This window comes from Aulonocara sp. 'chitande type north' Nkhata Bay, linkage group LG6, assembly GCF_057382095.1.
Source record: "Aulonocara sp. 'chitande type north' Nkhata Bay isolate Kocher_YH1m ecotype deep benthic linkage group LG6, A_spYH_male_GT1.1, whole genome shotgun sequence".
Classification (NCBI taxonomy): Eukaryota; Metazoa; Chordata; class Actinopteri; order Cichliformes; family Cichlidae; genus Aulonocara; species Aulonocara sp. 'chitande type north' Nkhata Bay.
The window spans coordinates 41,419,797-41,445,576 of record NC_141349.1 but is presented as its reverse complement, the minus strand read 5'-3'; the positions used below and the strand labels follow the sequence as shown (position 1 = coordinate 41,445,576).

The following is a 25,780-nucleotide window of genomic DNA, read 5'->3' as shown; positions in this document are numbered from 1 at the left end:
TGATCATTTTCATTTTGCTAATAATATTTATATTAACAATCTCTTGTCTCATGTCAGACTTAAATCATCTCCCATGTTCTTCCTGAGATCTGGAAAACCTTCCTGAGCCAAGTTCTTGATCAGCAGAGAATAACACTTCATGACCTTTCCCAGCGTTCAAAACTATCTAAATGCTTAGAAACTGTAGGAGCTTCTGTATTGGGTCTGAACAGCCCTGATAGAAGACGACAGATCCAAGGTTTCCAAAATGGTGTAGAAGACGTCACAGAAAAGGTCATCCGGGGGGGCCACTCCCATTTCTTTCCGATCCTGCCAGTAAAACCGGGTCTTACCAAGCGCAGCTTCAGGTTCAGTCTGAGACTGAAAGGCACATTTAAATATGGGTCCAACTTAAACATCCAAGCCACTTTAATCCAGATTAGATCGAGATGAGCAGTTAATAAGACTGCAGATGACAGTGGGGCTAAAAGATGCTGCTCAGTGAAGGTGGGCTTCTCTCGGGGGAAGCAACTAAAGGGCCAGACGTCATAGTTAAATGCATAACATTAACCTCCTAGGACCTGGCATCCACGTGTGTGGACATCACATTTTGGGTTGTCCAGACCACAATGCTAAATGTTGCTCTACAAAGGCCTGATATCCACTTACGAGGACATTATACTGCCAAAAAAAAAGTGTAAAGTAAAGTGTGCATGTTAGTCCCCATAGGGAAATAGTTCCTCTGCATTTAACCCATTCACCCAGTGAAGCAGTGGGCAGCCACCAGTGCAGCGCCCGGGGAGCAGTGTGTAGGGACGGTACCTTGCTCAGGGGTATCTCAGGGTAGCCGTTGAGTGAAGTCGAACCCCCAACCTTCCGATCATGGGGCAACCACCCTACCTACTGAGCTATTCCTGCCATTGTTCTAACAACATTTAAAACGAATGTCCTCATATGTGGATATGAGGCCCTCGTAGGGCAAAATCAGGTAAAAAGATAATTCTTTGTTTTTACATCCATCAGGTCCCAATCAGCCCAAATAGCAAAGAGAAATTAAAAATGCATGCCATGAAAGAGTTCAGGTCTTAGGAGGTTAATACAAAGCAATCCCAGAGCCCCATCAGCAAGTGTTTGCTGATTTAAAGATTTAAACGAGGTTTTTTTACCTCTGCATATGAAGTAATTTGTAATCCCCAAAGCTCCAATCTAAATTAATGGAGAGAATAACTAATAATTTCCATTGTTACCAGGATCTAAAACCTGTATCACCAGGCAAATTTTAATTAAAACAAACAAACAAAAGTTTGTCAATAACCCAAAATAAGATTTAAAAGGTTTTCTGATACAGTTTGATTTAGGGTCTCCAGCTTCTCATCCGATCACAGAGAAAAATGTAAACACATCCTCTTACCTATGATAACGTGTAAAGCTGCACACCTGCACCGCACCCCTGAAACTGGCACAAGGTGACCCCACAAACCTGCGTTTGATAAACAAACACTTTAAACAGGTAGAAGAAGTCAGCACCAGTAATCAGTAATACTGAAAATCCTCAACAGTAAAATGTATAAATACACAGAAAGCTGCATCCGTGTTTACATATATGAAACGCTGCTAAACAGGTTATGCAACATGTGTCACACGGTGTGTCAGCAGTCATCAAAAACATAGAGAGTACTTTCAGAATGAGCAGTCACACAGAGGGAAAAGAGAAAAAGTGTCATCTCCGTCCTCAGCACCAAGTTCGACGAGTCATGATGCAATGCAGCAGACGACACGTGGGAGACTGCACGACTGCTTTCCTCCTTAACGGGAAAACCAGTTTTGCTTCACATCCCCGTTCTTCTCTCCACCTACACGTCCTGTACTAACCCGGAGCTCAGCGTGGCAAGGTCACGCCTGTTCTCTGGAGGCTGCTGAAAGCCTTTCTGGGAAATGTGGGAGATTTCGAGCTGTAGTAGATGTGGCATGTTTAGTAAACAGCAAAGCACATTTACCATAAGTGCAAAGATTCAAAAATACCCTGAAGTGATTTGTGAAAGTAAAGTTTTTCTGGTTTTCACATCAAAAAGTATTTATTCCTCTTGGAGTTTTGACTGATGATAGAAAAAGAACACGAAAAGCTTCTCATGGTTTGAACTTTTACCAGTTAAAAAAATGTGAATAATTAAAAAATATTCTTCAATAAGCTTTAATTCAAGGATTTAAAAAAAAAAATACATTTAATAATTTTAAATAGAAAATGAAAAACGTGTTAGATTGCCGAGCCGCTCTCCTGTTTTCAAAACTGTTACGCAAAGACAAACAGAATGCAGTCGAATCATTTACAGATTTAAAATTTAAAGCCCGGGTTTGAGAGACGACGAGCAGCGACAGCGCCGGATGCTGAGTCACACAGAAAGGTCATTTTGAATGTGAGGCCACCATTTTTAATTCTGACAGCACATTTTCATTTCATTTCATTCATACTTTTGGCATCTAAGTCAACTAAGTACTCCAAGATTATAGCAGAGTAAATATAAAGTGAAAACATAAAAGTTTGTCTTATACTTTTGAAGGCAAAACGTTTCCTCTGCTTATTACAAGCTCGTGAAAGGAGCTTCTTTATCTGATCAGTCTTATTAGCTGACTGTTTCACACATTAAAAAAAGCTTGAAAACATACTTAGAAGTTGTTTTCAGTATTTAGAAGTTAAAAAAGGTAAAAAAGAAACAATCAGGCTGTTACAAAGTAGCAGTTTTATTTATATACAAAGTAGTTGTACCTGTTTAGCTGATATCTGTGCCTGTTTGTCCGCTGATTAGTTAATGAATGGGTTAAATCGCTCTTTGCGGTATGTGAAAGATGTAAACTGTGATTGTGTGCTGATGTCACTCTGCACTGCTGTTTCATGCCTCACAGTTGTTACAGTGTTTCAGTAGTGATACATTAATAGCCCAAACAGTCATCTGTTGTAGGAGTGTTGTCTCTGTGAACTACAATGTTTGCAGATGACACTGTGACCTGTAATGACTGTAGGGAGCTGTTGGAGGTGTGCAGTGGAGAGGAGAGGAATTAAAGATAGTGTGTGTGACTGAGAGGGGGGCGGGTGTAACGCTGAAGCTGCAAGGTAGTGAAGATGAGTCTAAAAGGGAACAGAAAGTGCAGGGAGGGTGGAGCCTGGTGTCAGTGGTGCTTTTTGACATCTTCATCCTTTGTTGAATGAAGATGGATGTTTAAAGTGTTTTCTTTTTGCATCGTTTTATATTGTTAAATATCTCTTACCACAGAAAGAGTGATGGTAGTTTTGCTTTACTCGGCTCAGGTTTGTTTTCTGTGTTCTTCATGTATAATTAATGAATGCTGCAGATCGGCTGTTAAGATTCAAAGATAAGAGGACGTGTCACACATAGACTCACGCTAGCTTTTGAAATTTTCTGCTAATGATGTTTTTCTTTCTTTTTTACTTTGCACACAAACAGTTTAACCACAGACTAGTTTCAGGCGGGTACAGCTTCAACATGCATCAGCTCTCTGGTAACTTTACTCTCTTATTAGGGCTTCCCGATACTGGCAGAAACCATAATCGGGTCTTTTGGTCCGTATTGAGGATTACAGGAATATTACAGGATTACAGGAAGCCAGTTACTCACTGGCTTTGTGGATTCATTAAAAAGAATAAACTTGCCTTTGAAGTTAAATTATATTTTCAAATGGAAAATTGAGACAAAAGTAAAAGTGAAGGGATCTTTGGCCCTGTGCACCACCACAGTGGTGTATGTGATTAAAGTGCAGACCTTCATCTTCACATTAAGGGCTGTTGCAAATATTTTGCATAATTTTTTACACTTGGATGAAAGTGTGTAATCCGTGGACATCCTTGAGGTATTCTGCTAGGCCTTTACTGCAGCCACCTTCACTTGCTGCTTGCTTGTGGGTCTCTCTGCTTCAGTTTTACCTTCAGTAAATGGAAAGCTGCTCTGCTGGGTTAAGATCAGGTGGCTGACTTGGCCATCAAAGAATGACCCATTTCTTGAGTTGCTTTTGCATTTTGCTGTCTTTGCAAAGTGCTTTCTGAGCAGAGAGTGCAGCCCTGTACGCTTCACGTCACCCTGCTGCTTCTATCAGCAGTCACGTCATTAATAAACACCCGTGACCCGGTTCCACTGGCAGCCGTATGTGCCAGTGTCATAACACTTCCGCCATCGTGTTTGACAGATGATGTGATATGCTTCAGATCATGAGCTGTTTCTCTCTTTCTGAGTTCTTTTCTCCTCCCATCGTTCTGGTACAAGTTCTTCTTGGTTTCATGTGTCCAAAGAATTTTTCCAGAACTGTGCCGGCTCTTTCAGATGTTTCCTGGGAAATTTAATCTGGCCTTCCTGCTCTTGACTTGGTCTGAAGTTTTTCTTGTCCACTTTAGTCTTCTGTGGTCTTTCAGGCTGCTTGGTGTTGCTGAGCTGGCCATTGCATTCCTGTTTTAATAAGAAAGCACCAGATTGTTGCTTTGACCACTCCTAAAGCTTTTGCTACCTCTTAGATAGGTTTATTTTTCAGGGCCTCCTTTACTTGCAGCCACGTTTCGCTGGATCAATGAACAGCTGCAACACTTGTAAATTTGTCATTTGTCCAATTAATTTTGATCCTCTGAAAATTGATGAATGTCAATAAAAATGTATGCAATTCCTCAAGAGCTTATGCAATACTTTTGTTAACTTCCTTGAATTAAAGATGAAAGTCTGAACTTGTATCACATCTTGGTTGTTTGATTGCACGAAACTGCAGTTGTTTTCAAAGTTACAAAAACTGTTCAGAAGACATCTGCAGTGTGTGCAGCAGAGCAAGCCTTTCAAAGCAAAGCACATTACAAAGAAATCAATATTTGATTCATGGACTGAGCATCTTGCATTGTGCGTCGTTTAGATGCTCTGTGTGTGTGTGTGTGCATGCCTGCATATAAATGTACATGTGTGAGTGTTTGAGGGCCCGGTTTCATATTACTGTGTCAGCTACAGTAAATTGCATGCAGCCTTCCCCCGTCAGGGCCATTCATTCAGACTTTGCTGCCCGCATTCCTAGACAACGTTACAATGGACACTGAAAACTCAAGAAGCCACTCTTCCTTTTACATGCCCGGTGCAGTTATGTCTCCGGCCTTTCATTGCACAGCAGACATCCTCTGAAGGGAAACAGAGAGCTGAGTAGGATATGGAGAGAAGGAGAAAGGGAGAGAAAAAGGTGAAACAGAGAGGGCCGAAGTGAAAAGGTAAAGAGCCTGCTGTTCCTTTGTCCCGCACCTGTTGCTAGGCCTCTTCTACCCCCCACCAGTCGGGCCTGCTCGCTGAGGAAAGCTGAACAAGAAGTACAAAAGCGGCGTGTGTGTTCGTGCATGCGATTGTTTGCTTTTGGAGGCTCGAGTGTGTATGCTTACATGTCTTTTGGAGACGGGCTGATATGAGTCTTTTGTCGTGTCAGCGTATGCTCCGTGGCACCCTGAAGTTCGTTAGAAACCACCTCACTTTGGTGCAAAGAAAAAGATTAACGGGAGGCTGAAAACTCCAAGCGTAGCGTCTGTTTCGAAGCAGATTCAGAGCAGTTTGCAGGCCGATCTGTGTCAACTTTCTTTACAACATCCCCAAACATCTGGTCAACAGTTTCTCTGTAGAAGCTGTGCTCTGTTTGAAAACCTCATCTGTTGTCTTGACAAGAAAAACTTCCTAATCATCTGCACTGCAGCTGCAGCTGGACTCGAGTCGAGGAGTGTTTCATCTCTGCTGCGCCGCAATCACAATAGTTCATTTTAATGGCCGTCAGACGGGACGGCTTGCTTTGCTTGTGCGACAGATGGAAAAGCAATCCGGCACCTGTTGTTGATAATAATAATGATGACTGATGTGTTTGAGTCCCTGCATCTCCTGTACTCTCCGTTTGTGCTCTTTCAACAGACTTGTTATATCTGCGAGGACCACGGGAGGGAGAGCAAGGCCGCCTGCGGCGCGTGCATGACCTGCAACAGACAGGGCTGCAGACAAGCGTTCCACGTCACCTGGTCAGTGTTAAATTGTGTGTGTGTGTGTGTGTGTGTGTGTGTGTGTGTGTGTGTGTGTGCGTGTGCGTGTGTGTGCGCCTATGTGAAAGTGTGGGGACATCAACATGAATGAACAGTGTGTGAGGACCGAGTGTGATAAGAAGCAGTTCAAGGGCAAAAACTTTTATTAAGGGTTATTTTTAGTTAGCCGACTGTTACCGTTAACCATGTTTAAACCTGGAAAAGAAACAACCTGAAAAAACTATGACGAAGTTTAAAAAAGAAATCATAAAAAACAGCACTGTGTTATTTTCAATACGACCTAAAACTATCAGGTGAGACCATAAAGTCATCAGTAAAGTCTTTATTGAAGTCACAGATCAGGCGATCCACCGAGTAATCTCTTCATAGATTTTGCACCACTGGACTCTTTTTTTGCAGGCTGAAGGGTCGCCCCCTGCTGCCCGTTAGAAAGAATGCAAGTTTAGGGCACATCTCCACTGGTGGCACTTTTTTTTGCTCAGCATATGATTAATATTGTGGGCAGGACTGTGCTGGTTGGCAAACACCAAGGAGGTCCTAGCCTTTTTGGGCACTCAAGCTTCTTTCCACAGTCCAGAGAGATGCATATTAGCTGGTGACGCTAAATTGGCCATAGGAATGACGTGAGTGTGAATGGTCGTCTGTCTGCGTTAGCAACCCGTTCGCAGGGACCCCGCCTCACACCCTAACTTGGATATCATGAATGGTGATTACTTTGTGTGCTAATCGAAGCAGGTTAACGTTTGTCTTGTTTCCTGTGTCATATCATTTTTGAAAATAAGGCCAAGAATAGAAAAGAAATTCCGTCTCCAATTGCCAAGATTGAATACGTGCTCATATGTTATGTGTATTTGGCTACAGCCTTAGTTTACTCACACAGACATTCTGGGCTACAGTTGGTTTTTCTTCATTTACAGTCTTTTACCTTTCATGCTGCTCATCTTGCTTTTTGCCTTTATTTTGTTTCCTACTACAAGAGAAAGATGATTTATTTAGAAGTAAATCCCGAGACACTGACAGGCTCAGATTTTAATGTGACATTCGATCAATCTGGCGACGATCGGTGACTGAAGCTCTCAGGTGACTCGGCCAGGTGTTGCCGTCTCAGTCCGTGCACGTGTGCTAACTTGGCTCTCGTGTTTCATCTCCTTTCCGACCCTCCGACACCCTGCGCTGTAGTGCTCAGATGGCTGGTCTGCTGTGTGAGGAGGAAGGACCAGAAGCTGATAACGTGAAGTATTGTGGCTACTGCAAGCATCACTACAACAAAATGGTAAAGAACACAATGACATTGTACCCCAGAAAAGCCTTTCTTACTGCACTGCACAGTTAACAGCTAACATGATTGATAAGGGCTTCTGTGCCCGGCTGTTTTTTTCCTCTAACTCAGCTCAAGGCAGCTAAATGATTCTTGGAATACGCCCAACCAAAATAAATAATTCAGGAGATAAACCTCCTGTTAAGTCATTGGAAGTGCTTGTAGAGAACCTTTTAAATGTCAAACTGTTGCTTTGAAATTAGCAGCTGTTAACTTTTTGTTTGCTGTTCCTTCTTTTGGACTTTACAGCAGAAGAAGTTGCGTTCTAGTGAAAATACAAGTAGCTCCTTCAGTCATTCCAGGGGGCGCTCCAGCTCTCCGTCACAGGAAAAACAGCACCACCACCACAGACAGAGGAAGGTAAGCACAGCTGTGGTCAGATCAGAAGGCAGTCTCCAGAGCTGAAAACTACCAAAAGCTGCAGTTCCTCTAATGTCCACTTGAGGCTGTTAAAAAAGGGACTCAGTCAGATGTAAGGCAAGGCAAGGCAAGTTTATTTGTATAGCACAATTCAACAACAAGGTGATTCAAAGTGCTTTACAGAGACATTAGAAACAAGAACAAATAAAAAGCATGATTTAAAATTGAATAAAACAAGCAAATAAACTAACTAACTAACTAACTAACAAACAAACAACAGTATATAAAATCAAAACAGATAAAATCAGAACAGTAGATAAAATCAGTAGTTAAATGTAAGTTTTGAAATTTAAGCTTAAAGTGTGGATTTGGTGCTTTATTCAAATGCAGCTGAGAACAGGTGAGTCTTCAACCTGGATTTAAATAAACTGAGTGTTTCAGCTGATCTGAGGTTTTCTGGGAGTTTGTTCCAGATATAAGGAGCATAAAAGCTGAATGCAGCTTCTCCGTGTCTGGTTCTGACTCTGGGAACTGATAAAAGACCGGATCCAGATGACCTGAGGGATCTGGATGGTTCATACTGGGTCAGGAGGTCATTGATGTATTTTGGTCCTAAACCATTCAGAGCTTTATAGGCCAGCATCAGAACTTTAAAGTCTATCCTCTGACGGACAGGCAGCCAGTGTAAGGACCTCAGAGCTGGACTGATGTGGTCCACTTTTTTGGTCTTAGTGAGGACTCGAGCAGCAGAGTTCTGAATGAGCTGTAGTTGTCTGACTGATTTTTTAGGCAGACCTGTAAAGATGCTGTTACAGTAATCAAGCCTACTAAAGATGAATGCATGGACTAGTTTTTCCAGGTCCTGTTGAGACATCAGATCTTTTATCCTTGATATATTCTTGAGGTGATAGTAAGCTGACTTTGTTATTGTCTTAATGTGTTTTTCTAAGTTTAGGTCTGCATCCATCACTACACCCAAATTTCTCGCCTGGTTTGTGGTTTTTAGATCTATAGATTGAAGTTCTCTGGTGACCTGTAATCGTTTTTCTTTGGCGCCAAAGACTATTACCTCAGTTTTGTTTTTGTTTAGCTGGAGAAAATTGTGGCACAACCAGTCAGGCGCCATGTAGGCGCTGGCTGCAAGCTAGGCCTCACCTCAGCTAACTAGAGCCGCTAACTAGACACCTGCTGACTATTTTTGTTCTGTTGGCATCGTTTGGTCGATGGCTGCCCTTCCCCGAGCTTACGTCACCCAGATGTTCCTTCCTGTTGAAAGGGCGTTTTTCCTCCCCACTATTGCCAAGTGCTTGCTCATAGGGGGTCATCTATTGCTGTGGTATTCCCTGTATTACTATAGGGTCTTTTTACAATATGAAGTGACTTTAGGTGACATGTTGTTGTGATTGTGATTAGAAAGAAATCATTTTGGAGCATTTTACTGAATTATCAGACAAATAATAAGGTTTTACTGTTTGGAACTGGGAAATGCTAGGATTTAATAATTTTGTAGCACTAATTAACAGGATTAACAGGATGTATTTGCGCAGTTTGTGTCTGCAGCTTGCTAATATTAGTGGATAACTGTACACTACAAAACCAAAAGTAAGAGTTAAAAATAGACTTTGTCTATTCATCGTCAGATTAATAAGACCAGCCAGTCTGATCCAGACCAGCTTGGCACACAGACTCTTTTATTTTGAAACGATTGAATAACAGCAGAATTGGCAAAGAAGAAAAGGATGAATTTTAATGCATTTTCTTCCTGATAAAATCATCAAATAAGCAGAGAGCTAATTTAGATTTTATTGCATGGGCGTGAGCAAGCTGAGCTACACTGTGTAAGCACGCCTCACACAGACATACACCAGACACACCAGTTGTCCTACGCTTTCAACCTCACAGCTTCCATCTGTTGGCTCCTGGGGAACGTTCAGTCATCACTCCCGATTTCCGGGTGTCATCATTTCAGGCAGTGATAAGCTCGACCCCTTGACGTCAAACTCTAATCTGAATACAAACTATGAGCTCAGAGAGATACCTGGAGGTACAGCCTGGCTAAACAAAAGCTAACGCATTTAGGCGTACCCTGCCTCTGGTCATAAAGACATAAAAAACCATATTATAAAATACATATCATGAAATAACATCATGATCTCTCTGGGCCGAGTTAACTCTGTGAAGGTGCGGTGCTCACGTGCACGTGACCCCATCACACGCATGCAAAACTAAGCAGACAGGTGCACCTTCAAAGCCCCTGCAAGCTAACAGACTAGCTAGCAGAGAATTCAGCAGACAGGAAAGATAGTGCTGACGGCACACGGTTCCAGCTGAGCAGCTCTTTGTCAAGTGTAAAAAGAGACCCGCATATTTTTTCGCCACCAGACAATTCCGGTCTTCAAAGAATGTCATCGTTGTTATCGTTTTGATGTTCTGGCAGAGATATGGCTCCACAGTCAGGGAGCGGACGCTTCACGCAGTTGTTGAACTGAAAAAGAGATGAAGAAGAAAAGCGTGTTTCTTCCAGTCAAATCTCAGCTGAGCTGTAAAAGCAGGTTTTGTTGCAGAAAGCTCGGTTTTATGGCAACCTTGGACTGGTTAGATATATGATCTAGTGTCGCGTAGATGTTGGCGGCAGCTGGCGGATTCAGGCTGTTAAAAGTTGGCTGTGCGGTTGTCTTGTTGCTATGAACAGAATTTTGCAGGAATACACTTGTTTGCACTTTTTCGGTTGTAGGTTTTAGACTGACACAGTAGCGCGTGTGAGACGGCTGTGTGAAGCATATATTTTCAGTCAACGTCTGGCGCTACATGATGCCATTTTCAGTATAACCCACTGTGAAACTGAATCTAACACCCTGCTTTTAAGCCAGTAGCAGATAGAAGAGACCAGTATTTCTTATCATTTAGCTAGTGGCACTGAGTCATACTGATCGCAGGCTCGCTTGTAATCATTGATTTTAGTCTGATATGATAAAAAAGGCTGTGTGGGATATTCTGATATAAAAAAATAAATCAGTAGTTTTTGCTGTGACAGAAAGCCAGACGCTTTTATTCAGAATAATCTTCATCAAATGCAGTTACAGTGATGCACAAACGGATTTGACTGTGCTGTTAGCGTATCCCTGCAGACATTGTTGTTGAAGCTGGTTGACTGTAGCAAATGTGATTCGCTTATATTCCACTCGCTGCGTTTGTGTAATGTGCCAGTGTTGACTCTGCAGCCTTGATTCTAGGCTCAAGCTTGTGTATTTGTATGTGTGTGTTGTTGTTTTTTTCAGAGTCATAAAGACAAGATTCGGCAAAAGGAGCGCCACAAAAAGTCGAGCGACAACCTGAGCTCCGCTGTGACATCCAGCGGCATAGAAAAGGTATCCGAGGACACCACACAGTGATTGAGAGACGCCGCGATGTCTCAGTCAGTGCTTTAATGGTTTTGACCCGTCTGTGTTGGGACAGATTTCCTCAAGTCACCACAGCAGCAAGGACGGCGAGGGAAAGTCCAAGAAGCTGAGCTCGCACGGTCACAGTCATCGGAGCAAGAAGACCGGAAGCACCGGCAAGAGCTGCTCCTCATCGTCCTGCTCCTCCAGTCCATTCAACACAGGTACCACATGAAGGGTCAGCGCTCGATTTCTTCTCGAGTTCAGATGTGATCGATGCCCATGCAGCCCGGTACATCGACAGCACAGTTTGAATTATTTGTATACACTAGCCGAATGATATTTTATAATTACAGTATCATTTGTAGTAAAAGTTTGAGTGTGCCCCACGTCGTCTTCCTGCCTGCTCTACATCGTCCCCGGCAAATACAGACCAACAAACGTAAAGCAAATAGAGTTTTAGTTTGATCTTCATCCAGCCGTGCTGTGGTTCTGTAGGACGAACAGAGCGGCTGGGAACTTGTGGATGAGGTGGAGTTATGCAGGACTTCTGCTGGCTGCCTCTGTGGGAGGAGAGGCTGCTGCTCCACTTTAAGATGTACAGTGGGGCAAAAAAGTATTTAGTCAGCCACCGATTGTGCAAGTTCCCCCACTTAAAATGATGACAGAGGTCAGTAATTTGCACCAGAGGTACACTTCAACTGTGAGAGACAGAATGTGAAAAAAAAATCCATGAATCCACATGGTAGGATTTGTAAAGAATTTATTCGTAAATCAGGGTGGAAAATAAGTATTTGGTCAATAACAAAAATACAACTCAATACTTTGTAACATAACCTTTGTTGGCAATAACAGAGGTCAAAGGTTTACTATAGGTCTTTACCAGGTTTGCACACACAGTAGCTGGTATTTTGGCCCATTCCTCCATGCAGATCTTCTCGAGAGCAGTGATGTTTTGGGGCTGTCGCCGAGCAACACCGACTTTCAACTCCCGCCACAGATTTTCTATGGGGTTGAGGTCTGGAGACTGGCTAGGCCACTCCAGGACTTTCAAATGCTTCTTACGGAGCCACTCCTTTGTTGCCCGGGCGGTGTGTTTTGGATCATTGTCATGTTGGAAGACCCAGCCTCGTTTCATCTTCAAAGTTCTCACTGATGGAAGGAGGTTTTGGCTCAAAATCTCACGATACATGGCCCCATTCATTCTGTCCTTAACACGGATCAGTCGTCCTGTCCCCTTGGCAGAAAAACAGCCCCATAGCATGATGTTTCCACCCCCATGCTTCACAGTAGGTATGGTGTTCTTGGGATGCAACTCAGTATTCTTCTTCCTCCAAACACGACGAGTTGAGTTTATACCAAAAAGTTCTACTTTGGTTTCATCTGACCACATGACATTCTCCCAATCCTCTGCTGTATCATCCATGTGCTCTCTGGCAAACTTCAGACGGGCCTGGACATGCACTGGCTTCAGCAGCGGAACACGTCTGGCACTGCGGGATTTGATTCCCTGCCGTTGTAGTGTGTTACTGATGGTGACCTTTGTTACTTTGGTCCCAGCTCTCTGCAGGTCATTCACCAGGTCCCCCCGTGTGGTTCTGGGATCTTTGCTCACCGTTCTCATGATCATTTTGACCCCACGGGATGAGATCTTGCGTGGAGCCCCAGATCGAGGGAGATTATCAGTGGTCTTGTATGTCTTCCATTTTCTGATGATTGCTCCCACAGTTGATTTTTTCACACCAAGCTGCTTGCCTATTGTAGATTCACTCTTCCCAGTCTGGTGCAGGTCTACAATACTTTTCCTGGTGTCCTTCGAAAGCTCTTTGGTCTTGGCCATGGCGGAGTTTGGAGTCTGACTGTTTGAGGCTGTGGACAGGTGTCTTTTATACAGATGATGAGTTCAAACAGGTGCCATTCATACAGGTAACGAGTGGGGGACAGAAAAGCTTCTTACAGAAGACGTTACAGGTCTGTGAGAGCCAGAGATTTTCCATGTTTGAGGTGACCAAATACTTATTTTCCACCCTAATTTACGAATAAATTCTTTACAAATCCTACCATGTGGATTCATGGATTTTTTTTTCACATTCTGTCTCTCACAGTTGAAGTGTACCTCTGGTGCAAATTACTGACCTCTGTCATCATTTTAAGTGGGGGAACTTGCACAATCGGTGGCTGACTAAATACTTTTTTGCCCCACTGTAACAGGGGTGATTGCATCATCTTGGCTGCTGTTGTGTTGTTGAGAAAAACAGAAGCTCGCTGGGTTTTTCATCCACACACGTGCCCCTAAATTCAATTTACGTTCAGCACGGATCCATTTCTGTCTCGAATATGAGAGAAACGCTCGCTCTGTAGAGTCCTGCACCAGTTGGTTTTCTTTCAGTGGCCTCGTACTAAAAAACACTGTCATTAGTGAAGCTTTCACTTAAGCCAGTTTGTTTCACAGGTAAACTTCTAACTGGGATTGGTGGCAGCACCGTCATTGCCCTGTGCATGACCAGTTAGCTTCTCCTCTCTTACTGGGTTCTGTTGAACCCTGGAGACGGAGGGAGGTCGTGTGGCCGTTTGTGTCTGACTTTAACTCTTTGTTTTTCTCCTTCAGGTGGTTCCCTGTCGTCTGCTCAGGAGTTTCATCAGTTCTTATCTTCTTCCCGCCTGGAGCGTGAACATGACCGAGGAGGTGACGACCACAGCGGAGAGGAGCGCAAGGAGCGTCACAGGAGACCGGCAGTCCAGGCGGAGGAGGAGGAGGAGGAGGAGGAGGATGTAAAGGAAGAGGAAAAAGACGAGGAGGAGGAAGAGGAGGAGGAGGACTGTAAATACCACAAGCCACCAGCACTGACCCCCGCTGAGGGCCCGCTAGCAGGGTCGCAAGGTCACGACAGGCCAGAAGGCAACTCCAGCCCTTTCGAGAACAAAGTCACCATCTCCACCTTCGGGTCCATCATGCGCATCACGTCGTCGTCGGGGCTCGGCAGCAGCAGCAAGATCCGAAAGATCTCCTCGTCGAGCGACTACAAACCCTCCAAATCCCTCTGCAAGCCATCCCAGCTGAGCACGCCGCCCATCCTGGAGGAGGCCGACCCGGAGGACAAAGTCACGCTTCCACCGCCGCTGCCTCGAGAGAGGAGGCACCGTGGCAACAAGAAGAGCCGCCACGGCCCGGGGCGCCCGCGGGGGAGCAAGAACCGAGAGAGGAGGGGGGAGGAGGAGCACCACCACCACCATCACCACACAGCGCCGCCTCCCCTAGCCTTAACCTCGTCGCTCTATCCGAGCCCGTCCTCCATCCCCCACCCCACCTTCTCCTCGACGCTGCCTCCCACCGCCACCTCTTCCACTTCCTCTTCTTTCTCCTCCTCCTCGTCCTCCACTGGTAGTTTTTCTACAGGCCGCGGCAACTCGCTGCTCGGCTCTGGTGAGTCTGAGCGAGTGGGCGTGTGCGGTAGCCCTCTAGCTTCCTGTGTGTGGTGAAGGAAAAAAACTGAAGCGCTATCTCTTTGCACTTTGGTGCGTTTCCATTGCACGCAGCAGCTTATCTCTGTATCAGAAGCGCAGCGAAAAAAACTCCTGGAATTAAGAATGAACGGAATAAGTCGACTGTTTCTTGGCACCACTTTTAAAATATTTGTTAAATCTCTTCCAGAACGTTTGTGTAATCTGTGCGAGGCAGTGATATTGTCCTACATGGTGTTTTTGTGTGCGCCGCACGTGTCTGTAGTGCATTTCCTGCCCTACTTTCCATTTGATTGGCTCACGTGTTCCTCTTTCTGCAGTCATACGACTTCTAAGATGAAAACGACAAACACCTTATTCCTTTCTTTCTTTTATGTCTCTCAGGCATCTACTCCAGTCTCAAGGACCCTCTCACACTGGGCGGGGGTGTCTGCAGTACCCCCCTTTCCCTGGGTGGAGGGGTGTGTAGCACCTCCTTGTCCCTGGGAGGGGGCATGTGTAGCACCCCTCTCTCCTCAGGACTCCTTCCATCCCACTCCTCGCTGTCTCTTCCACCAGTCAACGCTGTGTCAAACACACAGGTACGTCACAAAGAGAGGACGTGTGCTGTTTGCGTCTGTGTCAGCAAACAACATTTCAACAAAATTAAATGACACATGAAGTTTCAGGCCTGAGGATTATAGGAAAATTCATAATCACGATTTACAGTAAGCAGCAACGGAGGAGTTAGCCTCTGACTAGCAGGTGTTTTTACTTGTAGAGCTGGTGCCAGCCTGCCTCCACTGCAGCATCTCTGTGGGTGCAGGTCAATGACTCATTACAGTCACTGGGTGCAACTGGGGTAAAGAGAGGTGGTGCTGCAGAGTCAAAGCTGACACCCGGCACCAAAAGCCGACCGCAAGAGCCCCCGAATGATCCTGAGACAAAAGCAGCTGCAGACAGACACCAAAGTCCTTCCACACGTCTTCACTTGTACTCCCTTAGTTGTCATCAAAGTCTCTCTTTTAGTTGTCTTGGCTCGAACTGAAATACACAGTTCAGGGTGGAACAGGGTGTGTCTGCTTTATAAGAAAAGAAGTGGAGTGTTGTACCAAAACTGAGTGCAGCAGCGTAATCATGCACAGCGGTGCGGATACTTTCACCTCGCGTCCAGAGACATGCATGTTGGGTTCTAATGTGCACGTATGTGTGAATGCGAGTGTGTCTGGTTGACCTGTGCAGGTACCCTGTAGCCTATGACGGCTGGGACAAGCTGAAAGAAAGTGAGTGTGTTCATAAACAATGATGAGCGGACAGATGTGGAAGTCATGAAGAATCTGGAAGCACAATTCATTCTCGAGTTATTTTTGATAGATGTGTGTTACGTTTCCAGTAGATGGATGTTTTCTTCACAATAAGATTAGTTTTGAGTAGTTTTTTTTTAACTAAAATCCTTTCGTGATTATCTCCATGCTTTCTTTGTCAGCCAGATGTTGACGTTCGCTGTCTTATAGGTGAATCCAGGTTCCAGCGCCTCCTACAGCCTGACCTCCACTCAGCCTTTCACCAGCTGTCTCTCCACAGCCCTGACACTGCCGCCACTACTGAGCCAAGCCCAGACCTCACTGCCAGGTGACAGGAAGCACTTCTTGAGAAACGAATGTTGGCTTTAGATAAGCTTCACAAAAAAACCTTGCTCTGGCTCAAATCCTCTTTCAGAAATCCAACATTAAACGTGCTGTTGTTGCGCAGTAAACACGGCGCTTTGATGACGCTGCCTTTCAGTAAATGTGAGCGCACATGAAATTAATGTCTGTTCCTTTTCTCAGAGTCTGACCTCGATGACTGTCGCTTCCCATGTCAGGGGAACTCACCGAGAGAGAGTCTTTCCTCGCAGTGAGTCTTTGCTTTTTTGTCTTTATTGTTATTTTTTAGTGTCAAATCCTGAAAACAATACATCATTCTTACACTTCAGATTTACTGACTGAAATGAGTCAGCAAGTAGAGATGCACAAACCACTGGTGACGCATCATTCATCTGTTCAAATCATCACTTGGTTGATTTTTCCCTTTGTCATTTTTATTACCAGCAACAGGAAAATACCAGCTGGTTAACAATCAAAGCGTCTATGTGGATAAAAACACAAACCACAGCCACAGAGGATGATTGGTAGTTTCCCAGCTTGGCTGCAGAAGCTGTGACGTGTCGCTTCTGACTTCCTGTTGACTTTATCCTCTTCCACGCCCAGGTCTCCGATGAGCTGTCTTCCTCTTCTGTTCGACCAGAGGGACGGGCTGGGCGCCGGAGTCAGAGCCCGTCCTGAGAACGTCCCTCCAGCCAGCTCTCACATTGATCTGCTGCTGGAGAAACACAGCAACGGAGAGATGGGAGTCAACAGTAAGTAAGGCCAGTGGGACTAGATATTGAAAAGTGTTTATAAGATGAATGAAATGGCAAATATACTTGATGGACCTGCAGTTACTGTGCTGGTACTGTGTTCGACCCCTTTTTGCCTTCAGAACTTGTTTCGTAGCAAAGATTCAGCGAGGTGCCATGCAAACAGAGATTTTGGTCCATATTCACAGGATAACTTCATGCAGTTGCTGCACATCCATGATGAGAATCAGCCTTTCCACCACATCCCAAAGGTTTAATGTCCAACAATATTTTCACGGACTGGCCTTTAAGGTGTCGCGGAGAAATACAACAAAATAAAAAATACTAAAAAACTAATAATAAACACGAATTCACTGTGTAACTTTATGAGCAGCGTCCTCCTGAAATGCGCCAACAACACTGAGAGTAACATCCTCCTCTCTGCCCCTTAATGCTCTCTGGTCGCTATGGTAACACGTAAATATTTCTTTCAAAATAAGACACACAACTACAACACGGGAAAAGACCCGGGGAAACCAAGTTAACGATAAAAACCCCGAAAACCGTAAATTTCACACCCGAGCCTCAACTCTCGCGGCGCGGTACGAAACAACTCACGGACCGGTACCGGGATCGCTGTGCTCATAAAAGGATGGACATGGTCAAGAACAGTTCTCAGTTACTGAACCATGGATAGATCCCTATTTTCATGTTGTTCACGCCAAAGTCTGAGACTACCGTCTGAATTCACAGCAAATATCGAGACTCATCAGAGCAGGAATCGTTTTTCTAATTTTCTGAGGTGCAGAAGAGCAACCGAGGTGCTCTTCTGCATGCTTTGGTTGTAACCAGGAGTTATTTGAGTTACTGTTGCCTCCCTGTCAACTCAAAGCAGTCTGGTCGTTCTCCTTTGACCTCTGGTGTAAACAAAGCATTTTCTCCCAGGGAGCTGCTGGACAGATATTTTCCTTTTCTTTATCAGTCTTTGTGAACCCTGGAGATGCTTATGAGGGAAGATCAGCAGTCTGAAATACTCAGGCCAGCCTGCCTGGTATCAACAAAGTCACCTTAATCACATTTCTTCCCCATGCTGATGCTCAGGTTGAACCTCAGCTGCTCGCCTTGACCTTAATGCATCGAGTTGCTGAACTGGTGTACCTAATGAAGTGGCCAGCAAGTGTATTCTGTGCATAAAGGACGGACATAAACAGAGTGATATGTACAAGTTGCCTCATAAACTGCAGGAGTGCGTAAAATATTCGAACTTTACTCAGCAGGCTGGAGCACAGACTTGTGAGGCGTGTGCTTCTTTGAGTGGTCTGTTAACATGGCGTGTGGCGTGCTGTACAGTTAGCCGCACGGCCAGTCGTATTATTTGTAAGAATCGGTTGTTGGCCAGTCAGAGTAGCCACGCCACCAACTTTATCAATTAAAAAAAATCAAACCAGGTGACTTAAGAAAATGTTTCTTCCAGCATGAAGCTGTTATGGACCATGTCTACAGACCATTTCCTGCAGTGAGATGTAAACTGGGCATTTTAACACAGGAGCCTCAAGTGGCCATCAGAGGAACTGCAGGGTTGTTTTAGTACTACTTTGCTCAGTGCTAAGATCTTTGAGCCTCTCAGAATCCTTCAAAAACAGATCTGAGAAACAGAAAGGACTCTTTGCTTGAACCTTTCACTTCATTTTAAGCCAGAAATGTTGGGAACCTTACACGTAGACGCTGCCGGCCTCTGTGTGTGCCTCGTGCTGTCGTCAGATGATGAATGTACCTGTGTGAGGACAAAAAAAAGCTCAGCAAGAGATCAGATGTGCTCTCGGTTCTGAAAGCTGCTCCAGCAGCTGCTTTGTTTCTGCCGTTGTATTTCTGCTCGTCTCTCCGCTGAGCCAGATTGCTCACCGCCTTTTGCTCTGACTCACTTTTTCTCCAGGGACATCATCAGCTGACACTTGCTTTCAAATCTATTATTTGCTCATTTTTTTTCTTCCTACACCCAGCACTGTCAGTGCTTTTGGCTCACGCTTGCATGCACACGGCTTTTTATTTCCATGGTTGCTGCTCTTCTCTTTTTGGTCTCATCGCGCTCAGCTAGGTGTATTTCTCTAAAAGGAAATACCCCCACAGTCCTCACCTTAATTATATTTATCTGCATGAGAAAGCGTAACATTTATTTTGCAGATTTTTCTGTGTGCGTTTCTTTTTTTGAGCCTAACTAGTAACTTGTGACATACTCTCAAAATAAACACACTCATTTCTACTTAAACAGCAAAGTGTTGTATAAAAATAAGTGACTTAACTTGAGTGCAAAAGGCTCAAAATGTGGCATGTTTCAGGACCCAGCCTTTGTTTTGTGACCTCTAATATTTTCCAGCATAACTCTGCCCGACTTCAACCCAAGCGGGGGCCCGAACTGCCAGAATAATTGGAAACACCTGTGAGACAGTGCAGGACTTTAAAAAAAAGCACAGTGCAGGTTGCTGGGTCCACTCTTGTCAAACATATCTCCGATCGTTTAGCCGTGACTAGTTTATCCCAGTACGTCCAGTAAATCGGCGTGTTGATGTTTAACTACACAAAAACAGAAGGTTTGCTTTGGGTCGATGTGCAAGTTTAACTGTTCGCAATACATGAAAACTGTACGCCCATCAACTGCTCTGTGCCCTTGATTGTATTGAGCAGCTCTTCCAGCAAAGCGAGTTTAATCTGATCAAGCGCTTGCTGACAGAAACGGTCTCTGGGTGGGCGGCCATCTGCCCCCACCGGCTGGGGTGAGAGGAGAGCAGAGAGGCAGGAAACATCCAATGCTAGTACTTATTTTTTGTTTGAGCACCACCAGCTGGTTGTTACAGTAAATACAATAATTATGATAATAATACCGAGAGCAGAACTCCTCCAGTGTTCATCTGTGTTTGTGATGTGAAAGGTCCAATTTTAACTGATATTCCTGGATCCCTTTCGTGCCGATCCACCCATCGCCCGCTAAAAATGATAAAACAACCAACCCGAGCCAATCCTAAAACTTCTCAGGCAGTAATCGTAATAATGCTTACAGTAATGATGACAGCTGGAGTTCCTAACCCAGAAATACTTACAAAATGGGGTCAGGAAGCGAGAGAACTCAAAACCCACTGACATGCAATAGCGAGCGAAAGAGAGAAGTGGGAGTCCCAGTGCATCATGGGAAGTCTTCCAGCAGCCTGAGCCTAAAATAGCATGACTGAGGGATGGTTCAGGTTCACTGGATGCAGCTCTAACTATCAAAACTAAAAGTTTGAAGTTGAGAGGGAGTCATTCTCCAGAGCCCAAACTGGGAGCTGGTTCCTCAGGAGAGGGGCCTGGAAGCTGAAGGCTCAGCCTCAGGCTGGACTGTTGAAAACGAGCGATGCCTGATTTAGACTCGCGCGGGGAACCTTTGTAGCGCCCACAATCTGACCTACGTAAGTGTGTGCTGCATTATGCCTGAGTTACTATATTGTAAATAAAAAAATAAAATAAAGTGCTGGGACTTTTTTTGCGTCCTTGGTCCCTGCTCAATTGTTTTTCACATCCGGACCGATAATTTCAGCCATCTCTCCGGGAATCTGACGACATTTGTGAGTCATACATTGATGCTATGTTGAGGCGATACTGAACTCTGATAGTGAAATGCGCTGCTGGGGCGTTGTGGTATTGTGGTGCCGTTTCCCACGTGGTGCATTATAGCTGAATAGAAAAAAGAGCGCGATCACCTGCTGGAGCCCCAGATGGCAGAGAGAGAAATCTTCCACAGAGTGAGAGAATCAGTGGAGGTGATCACAGAGGCCAGGGAGGGTCTGATATGTTTCAGCTGCCTCTCCAGAAACTCTCAGTTTAAAATGTGCCTGTTGAGGGCAGTCGTCCCTCTTTTACTGTGCAGATCTTTGAGCAGGAAGACCACCGTAACCAAATTCTGCACTGAGCTCACAGAGGCTGCAGCGCAGAATGCAGACTAGCATCACCAGCTCCATTATTTAATAATTAATTTAAAATAGTGTGTGCCTCTTTGAAGATGGTGGGAAACACTGGACTGAAGTGTGGCGTGTCCTCTTGTCCCCTCAGTTATGGAGATGCTCCAGTCGCTGCACTCCCTGCAGCAGGAGAACCAGCGGCTCCAGGACCAGATCCTCAGCCTGACGGCCAAGAAGGAGCGACTGCAGCTGCTCAACACGGAGCTGGCCGTGCCTTTCCCTCCACAGCTTCACTCCACCCAGGGCTCCATGCACACGTCCGCCCAGATCAACTTCCTGTCATCCACCCAAGGTCAGATTAAGCTCCTCTGTCCACTTTCATAAGCGAACTTCAGGGCACATAAATCCCATCGCCTTCTTTTATTTTTTTAAGCTGCATTCCTTCATCCTCCCTTTGCAGCCCCACCCGCTCACACGGATGATTTATTGATGTTAATTAACCGTAGGAACAGTTTTGATAGTACAGAAAATGGTGTTCAGTGCAAACCTGGTAGTTTTCACCCTGTGATTGTGGCTCTCATTCCTTAGACCCCCTGAGCACCAATAAGAGTCCCCTGCCCAAAAGCTGCTTCCTGAATGACACCTCCTTTGTTACCTCGTCTGAGGTGAGAAACTTTAGTTCCTTTCGTGTCTCAAAATCACCGTGCAATCCCGTCAGGCACCATTAGCAAGTATATTTGTCTTTTTTAAGCCTCTTTGTAGATTTTCTCAATTTTACGGTAAACTCAGTAAAAAGCTGCTCGCTTGCTCTCTTGTGTTTGTTCCAGGAGCTGCACTCCGGTAGTCCGTCCCGAAGCAGCTCGTCTCTTTCCTTCCAGAGCACCCCCCCTCCTCAGCAGAGCCCCGCCTCCTTCGGGCAGCCGCTGCTGAACGGCTTGAATCGAGGGTTGAACGACGGTTTGGGGGCGATCGCTCAGGCCGGCGGCTCCGCACTGCCCGTGGTGGGCGGACTCATGGCGTCTATCGCGGGAAGTCCTCAGCTGGCCGTGAACGGCGTGCTCGGCAGTCTGAACGGAGTGATCCAGTCGCCTGTGCAGAACGCTCCTCAGCCCGCGCTCCCGGCCCTGCGACCCCAACCTCCACCCCTCAACCCCCTGGCGCTGGCTCAAGGCTTTCAGCTTCCCAAGAGTGCGAGTCCGTACGTAAAAAATCTGTCTGTAAAAACCACAGAAGAAGAAAACAAGAGCCTCTAAATGAATTAACTAACTTTGGTTGTTTCAGATTTTTTTAGCATTCAGTGATTTCTTTTTCTTCTCTTTTTCTATCCTTTTGAAGCGCAGAATCCCCTCACTCCTATTTTTAAATTTTAGTGTTTCTGCCACCAGCTGGCCACGTTCTTGTCTTCCCCATAGTAGGACGTAGCGGACTGTCATGGACTGCAGCTGTCGGTGGTTCTTCTCCTGCTCTGAGGAGCTGTGGTGAGATGGACGACCACTCCACCCCCAGGTTTGCAGCAGGTGGAGAGGAGCAGGTTCATGTGCCGCCACAGCGAGCGTGACGAGGCTGCAGCAGAACCACCGCCAGCTGAAGTTGATTGGCAGGAAGAAAGACCCACTATATTTGTTTCGTCAGTTATTTATGATCACGTCTTTGCTCCGTTGGAGATTATAAACACTGTTTATTAATAGATTAGCGAGAACATGTGTGCCTGCCCACTGACCCCAAAATCTAAATCTGTGAGAAACATTTAAACTCGGTGGCGCTCTCTGACAGGTGTGCTTCCACATGTCAACATCTGTTTCAGGTCGCCGTTCCTGTCAGAGCAGCAGAAGCAGCTTCTTCTCGAGCAGCAGCAGCTGCAGCAGTTCCTCACCTCGCAGAACTTCACACCTGTAAGGACACTCGCCTCTTCGCTCTGTCGTTCTCTCTGATTTTTACATTTTCTCACAGCTTCTCTGACATTTTTCTCTATCCACATGTTTCTGACTCGTGGTGTGATGATGTCATGAAACAGATAAACAAGCATATCAGCTAAAGCTTGTTTAGCGAGGCGCGTGGCACAGACCCGTGTACCTGATAATTAAATGGCACGTATAAAGAAATGTCAAAGTAAAGCTAGAATTCGTCTGGTGAAAACTGAACCACAGATTTCTTGGATGGTCTGTTTGTACGTATAAGCACATAGTAAGATATATTATTTGCCTGATTATTGCAGCTTCATCCAATTGCATCAGTTTGTCAGTCAAAGCAGCCATTCCCCTAAAGATGCAAACTTTATGCTTAAATAAAAACTCGCATGCTGTAAAGTCGGTCATACTTACTTGGGAGTGTAAGCTGAAATCAAGTGGCCATTAGAGGAACTGCAGTTTTTCCGGTGTTTGCTGCTTGGTTCGACTCATTAATAAACACTTTCATTAGCTCACTGAACCATCACAGCGATAAAATCTGTGCTGCAAAAGCTTTTAACCGAGGGCTTAAATTGATTTAGGATCAGAAAAGGAACAGAATATTTTCTCGCTCACGCCTCAGAAACGGAGCAGCTCTCTGATGTTTGGTCGTGACGGGAACACCGAGCAAATCAGGGCTATTTGAATAAGCGCTAACATCAGGGGCAATCTCACGCGTTATTTTTAGACTCATTCAGAAATCCTGTTCAGTAAAAACTAACTTTTTACAAAGAATTTATTACTGTCTGTAACTCAGGAACTTGCTGTAACACATTTTGAAGTTGGGAGGTTAATACTGTGGTATTAACCATTAGCAAGACCTCATATAGAGATACTAACCGATTCAATTATGTTAGTTAAGAAAGAGATTGTACCAACAATAATGTTTTGTGTCGAAGTGAACCAGCCGCCCTTATTTGACATGCAAAGTGAGGAAAGCTTGGTGGGGTGCAAACCAGTCAGGCACTGTAAATATAGGAACCAGTGGGTTTCCTGTTTGACTGTAAACTATAAGTACTTTGATATAATAGACTAAAGACAGCGGGGAACTGGATACTTTCACTTTTCTGTTAGACGAGGCGACAGTGAAACAGAACGACTGAACATTTGTTTACAGTTTTTATGTCCAATTTTTAAAAAATAAAATAAAACACGTGCAGTTTGAAAATAAACGTACTTGTGAGAGTTCCCACTCACACACATGAAGTACGGTCAATGTGAACTGCTCCAGGTTTCCCTGAGATAAGGTGTGTTATCAGTTATCAGTCTGTTACTAACGCCAATCCAGTAACAGCAGAGCGAGGCAGTGCACTCGCCTCTGTAGCTGTTTGTCCTTCTGGCAGGAACCCTGTAAAAATCACTCGCTGCCACTCCTGTCCCCGGGTGCTCTCCACTGCTCTTAAGTTAGCTTAGACTACTTGACCCTGAATTCGACAAGCGCAGGTGCATCCTCGCCCAGACACCTGAGCTGGACTCTTCCAGACATGCCTCAGCATTTCACTTCTTCTAAGTGTCGGGGTGCTCTGTTCTGCTATTTTTGATGGAAGCTGCTTTAAAGAACCCAGAGCAGATGAGGGTGCCAGGAAACCTGACAGAGGAGTGCTGCTCAGTTATGGCAGCGTGATTGTTCAAAGTACGATTGTTTTATACAAATATCCCCAAACTTAAACAGAAACTGGCATTTCCTGGAAATCCTTGAATGCAGTTCAAAGGAAAAACACTTGTGAGGCTCTCCTCTACAAGGCCTAAAAGCATGTAACTCAAGGGTGATGAAGGCCAGATGGCTCAAACAGGAAAGGGAGTAACAGCGGAGGTCATTGAGGAGAAGATGCAAAACCCCATCAAAGCTCACAAACACGCAGTGGCTCCAGGGGACAGTTTTCATTGTTTTTAACAGTCAGTTTGAACATAGAGACGCTCTTTGTCCACGCTGTCATTCCCAGCAGGAGCTACATGACCGGCAAATACACACAGGTGAACAAGAGTAGCATTGTGTCCAACACTGCCCCCTGGTGACGGTCTGCCGCTTCTGCTCGGCGTTTACAGACTCCCAGCACTGTCAGCCCCCACACAAACCCCCATCAGCGCCTTTTCTCTGCTCGTCCCTTAAAGCCGCTCTCCTCTCATCCTCCTCCAGGAGCAGCAGGCCTTGGTGTGCCAGATGTTGCAGCAGCAGTGTCAGCGGGAGCTGCAGCGCCTCACGCTGACAGGAGCTCTCACCTCCACCCCCAACTCACCCATGATTGCCCAGTCACCCAACCTGCTGTCCTCAGCTACAGCCTCCCCCCTGCAGGGAGGCCAAGGAGGCGGGCTCTTCGGGCTGCAGGAGAACACGCTTCACAAACCCGGAGTGAGTAATACTCGTGATTGTCCTCCTGAAAAACTCCAGGAACCAAGAAACTCAACAGCTCACTTCCAAGAGTTTTTATCAATCATTGACAAGAGAGTAGATAAAAGTTAATGACATGAAGTAGTGCCATATAAACACATGGGCAGAAGAGGAGAAACACTCAGTGCATCGTGGGAAAGTCCTCCAGCAGCCTTAGCGTATTGTAGCATATCTAAGGGAAGGTTCAGGGTCACCTGATGCAGCTCTAACGATCTGCTTTATCAAAAAGGTTCAAGCCTGGTCTTAAAAGTAGACAGGGTGCCTGTCTCCTAAATCCAAACTGGGAGCTGTGTCTGTGTAGGTTCTCAGTCATCCAGGTAATTTACGGAGCAGAACTTGAAGAAGTCCAGTCGCTTTCCTTTTCAAGCTTCATAGGAAACTGGTAGCTGGTTCCTCAGAAGAGTGCCTGAAAGCTGAAGGCTCTACCTCAGATCCTCCTTTTAGAAAGAGCTACACGTAAGCTGCAGTCTGAGGGCAAAGTGCTCTGTTGGGGTGATACGATACCACGAGGTCTTTAAGATAAGATGGAGCCGTTTAGATCCAGCTCTGGAGCTAATGAAGAGAAGCTGAAATCTAAAATGTTCCACCCACCTCGGTAACACGTCCCACAAG

At 45.2% G+C, this 25,780-nt stretch overlaps 1 protein-coding gene across 1 annotated transcript in view; it reads left to right on the top strand.

The window, feature by feature from the left end:
* The window catches only part of LOC147328562 (protein AF-17-like), a 34,804-nt gene that overhangs the window by 5,501 nt on the left and 3,523 nt on the right, over window positions 1-25,780 (top strand). Inside the window, exons 5-19 of the mRNA XM_086297018.1 lie at window positions 5,904-6,007; window positions 7,208-7,301; window positions 7,596-7,706; window positions 10,985-11,074; window positions 11,163-11,310; window positions 13,695-14,510; window positions 14,933-15,129; window positions 16,042-16,159; window positions 16,357-16,423; window positions 16,777-16,925; window positions 20,985-21,185; window positions 21,422-21,498; window positions 21,661-22,031; window positions 22,638-22,725; window positions 24,917-25,129. Coding sequence (XP_086153144.1) covers window positions 5,904-6,007; window positions 7,208-7,301; window positions 7,596-7,706; window positions 10,985-11,074; window positions 11,163-11,310; window positions 13,695-14,510; window positions 14,933-15,129; window positions 16,042-16,159; window positions 16,357-16,423; window positions 16,777-16,925; window positions 20,985-21,185; window positions 21,422-21,498; window positions 21,661-22,031; window positions 22,638-22,725; window positions 24,917-25,129 — 2,844 coding nt within the window. The remainder of the gene's footprint in view (window positions 1-5,903; window positions 6,008-7,207; window positions 7,302-7,595; window positions 7,707-10,984; window positions 11,075-11,162; window positions 11,311-13,694; window positions 14,511-14,932; window positions 15,130-16,041; window positions 16,160-16,356; window positions 16,424-16,776; window positions 16,926-20,984; window positions 21,186-21,421; window positions 21,499-21,660; window positions 22,032-22,637; window positions 22,726-24,916; window positions 25,130-25,780) is intronic.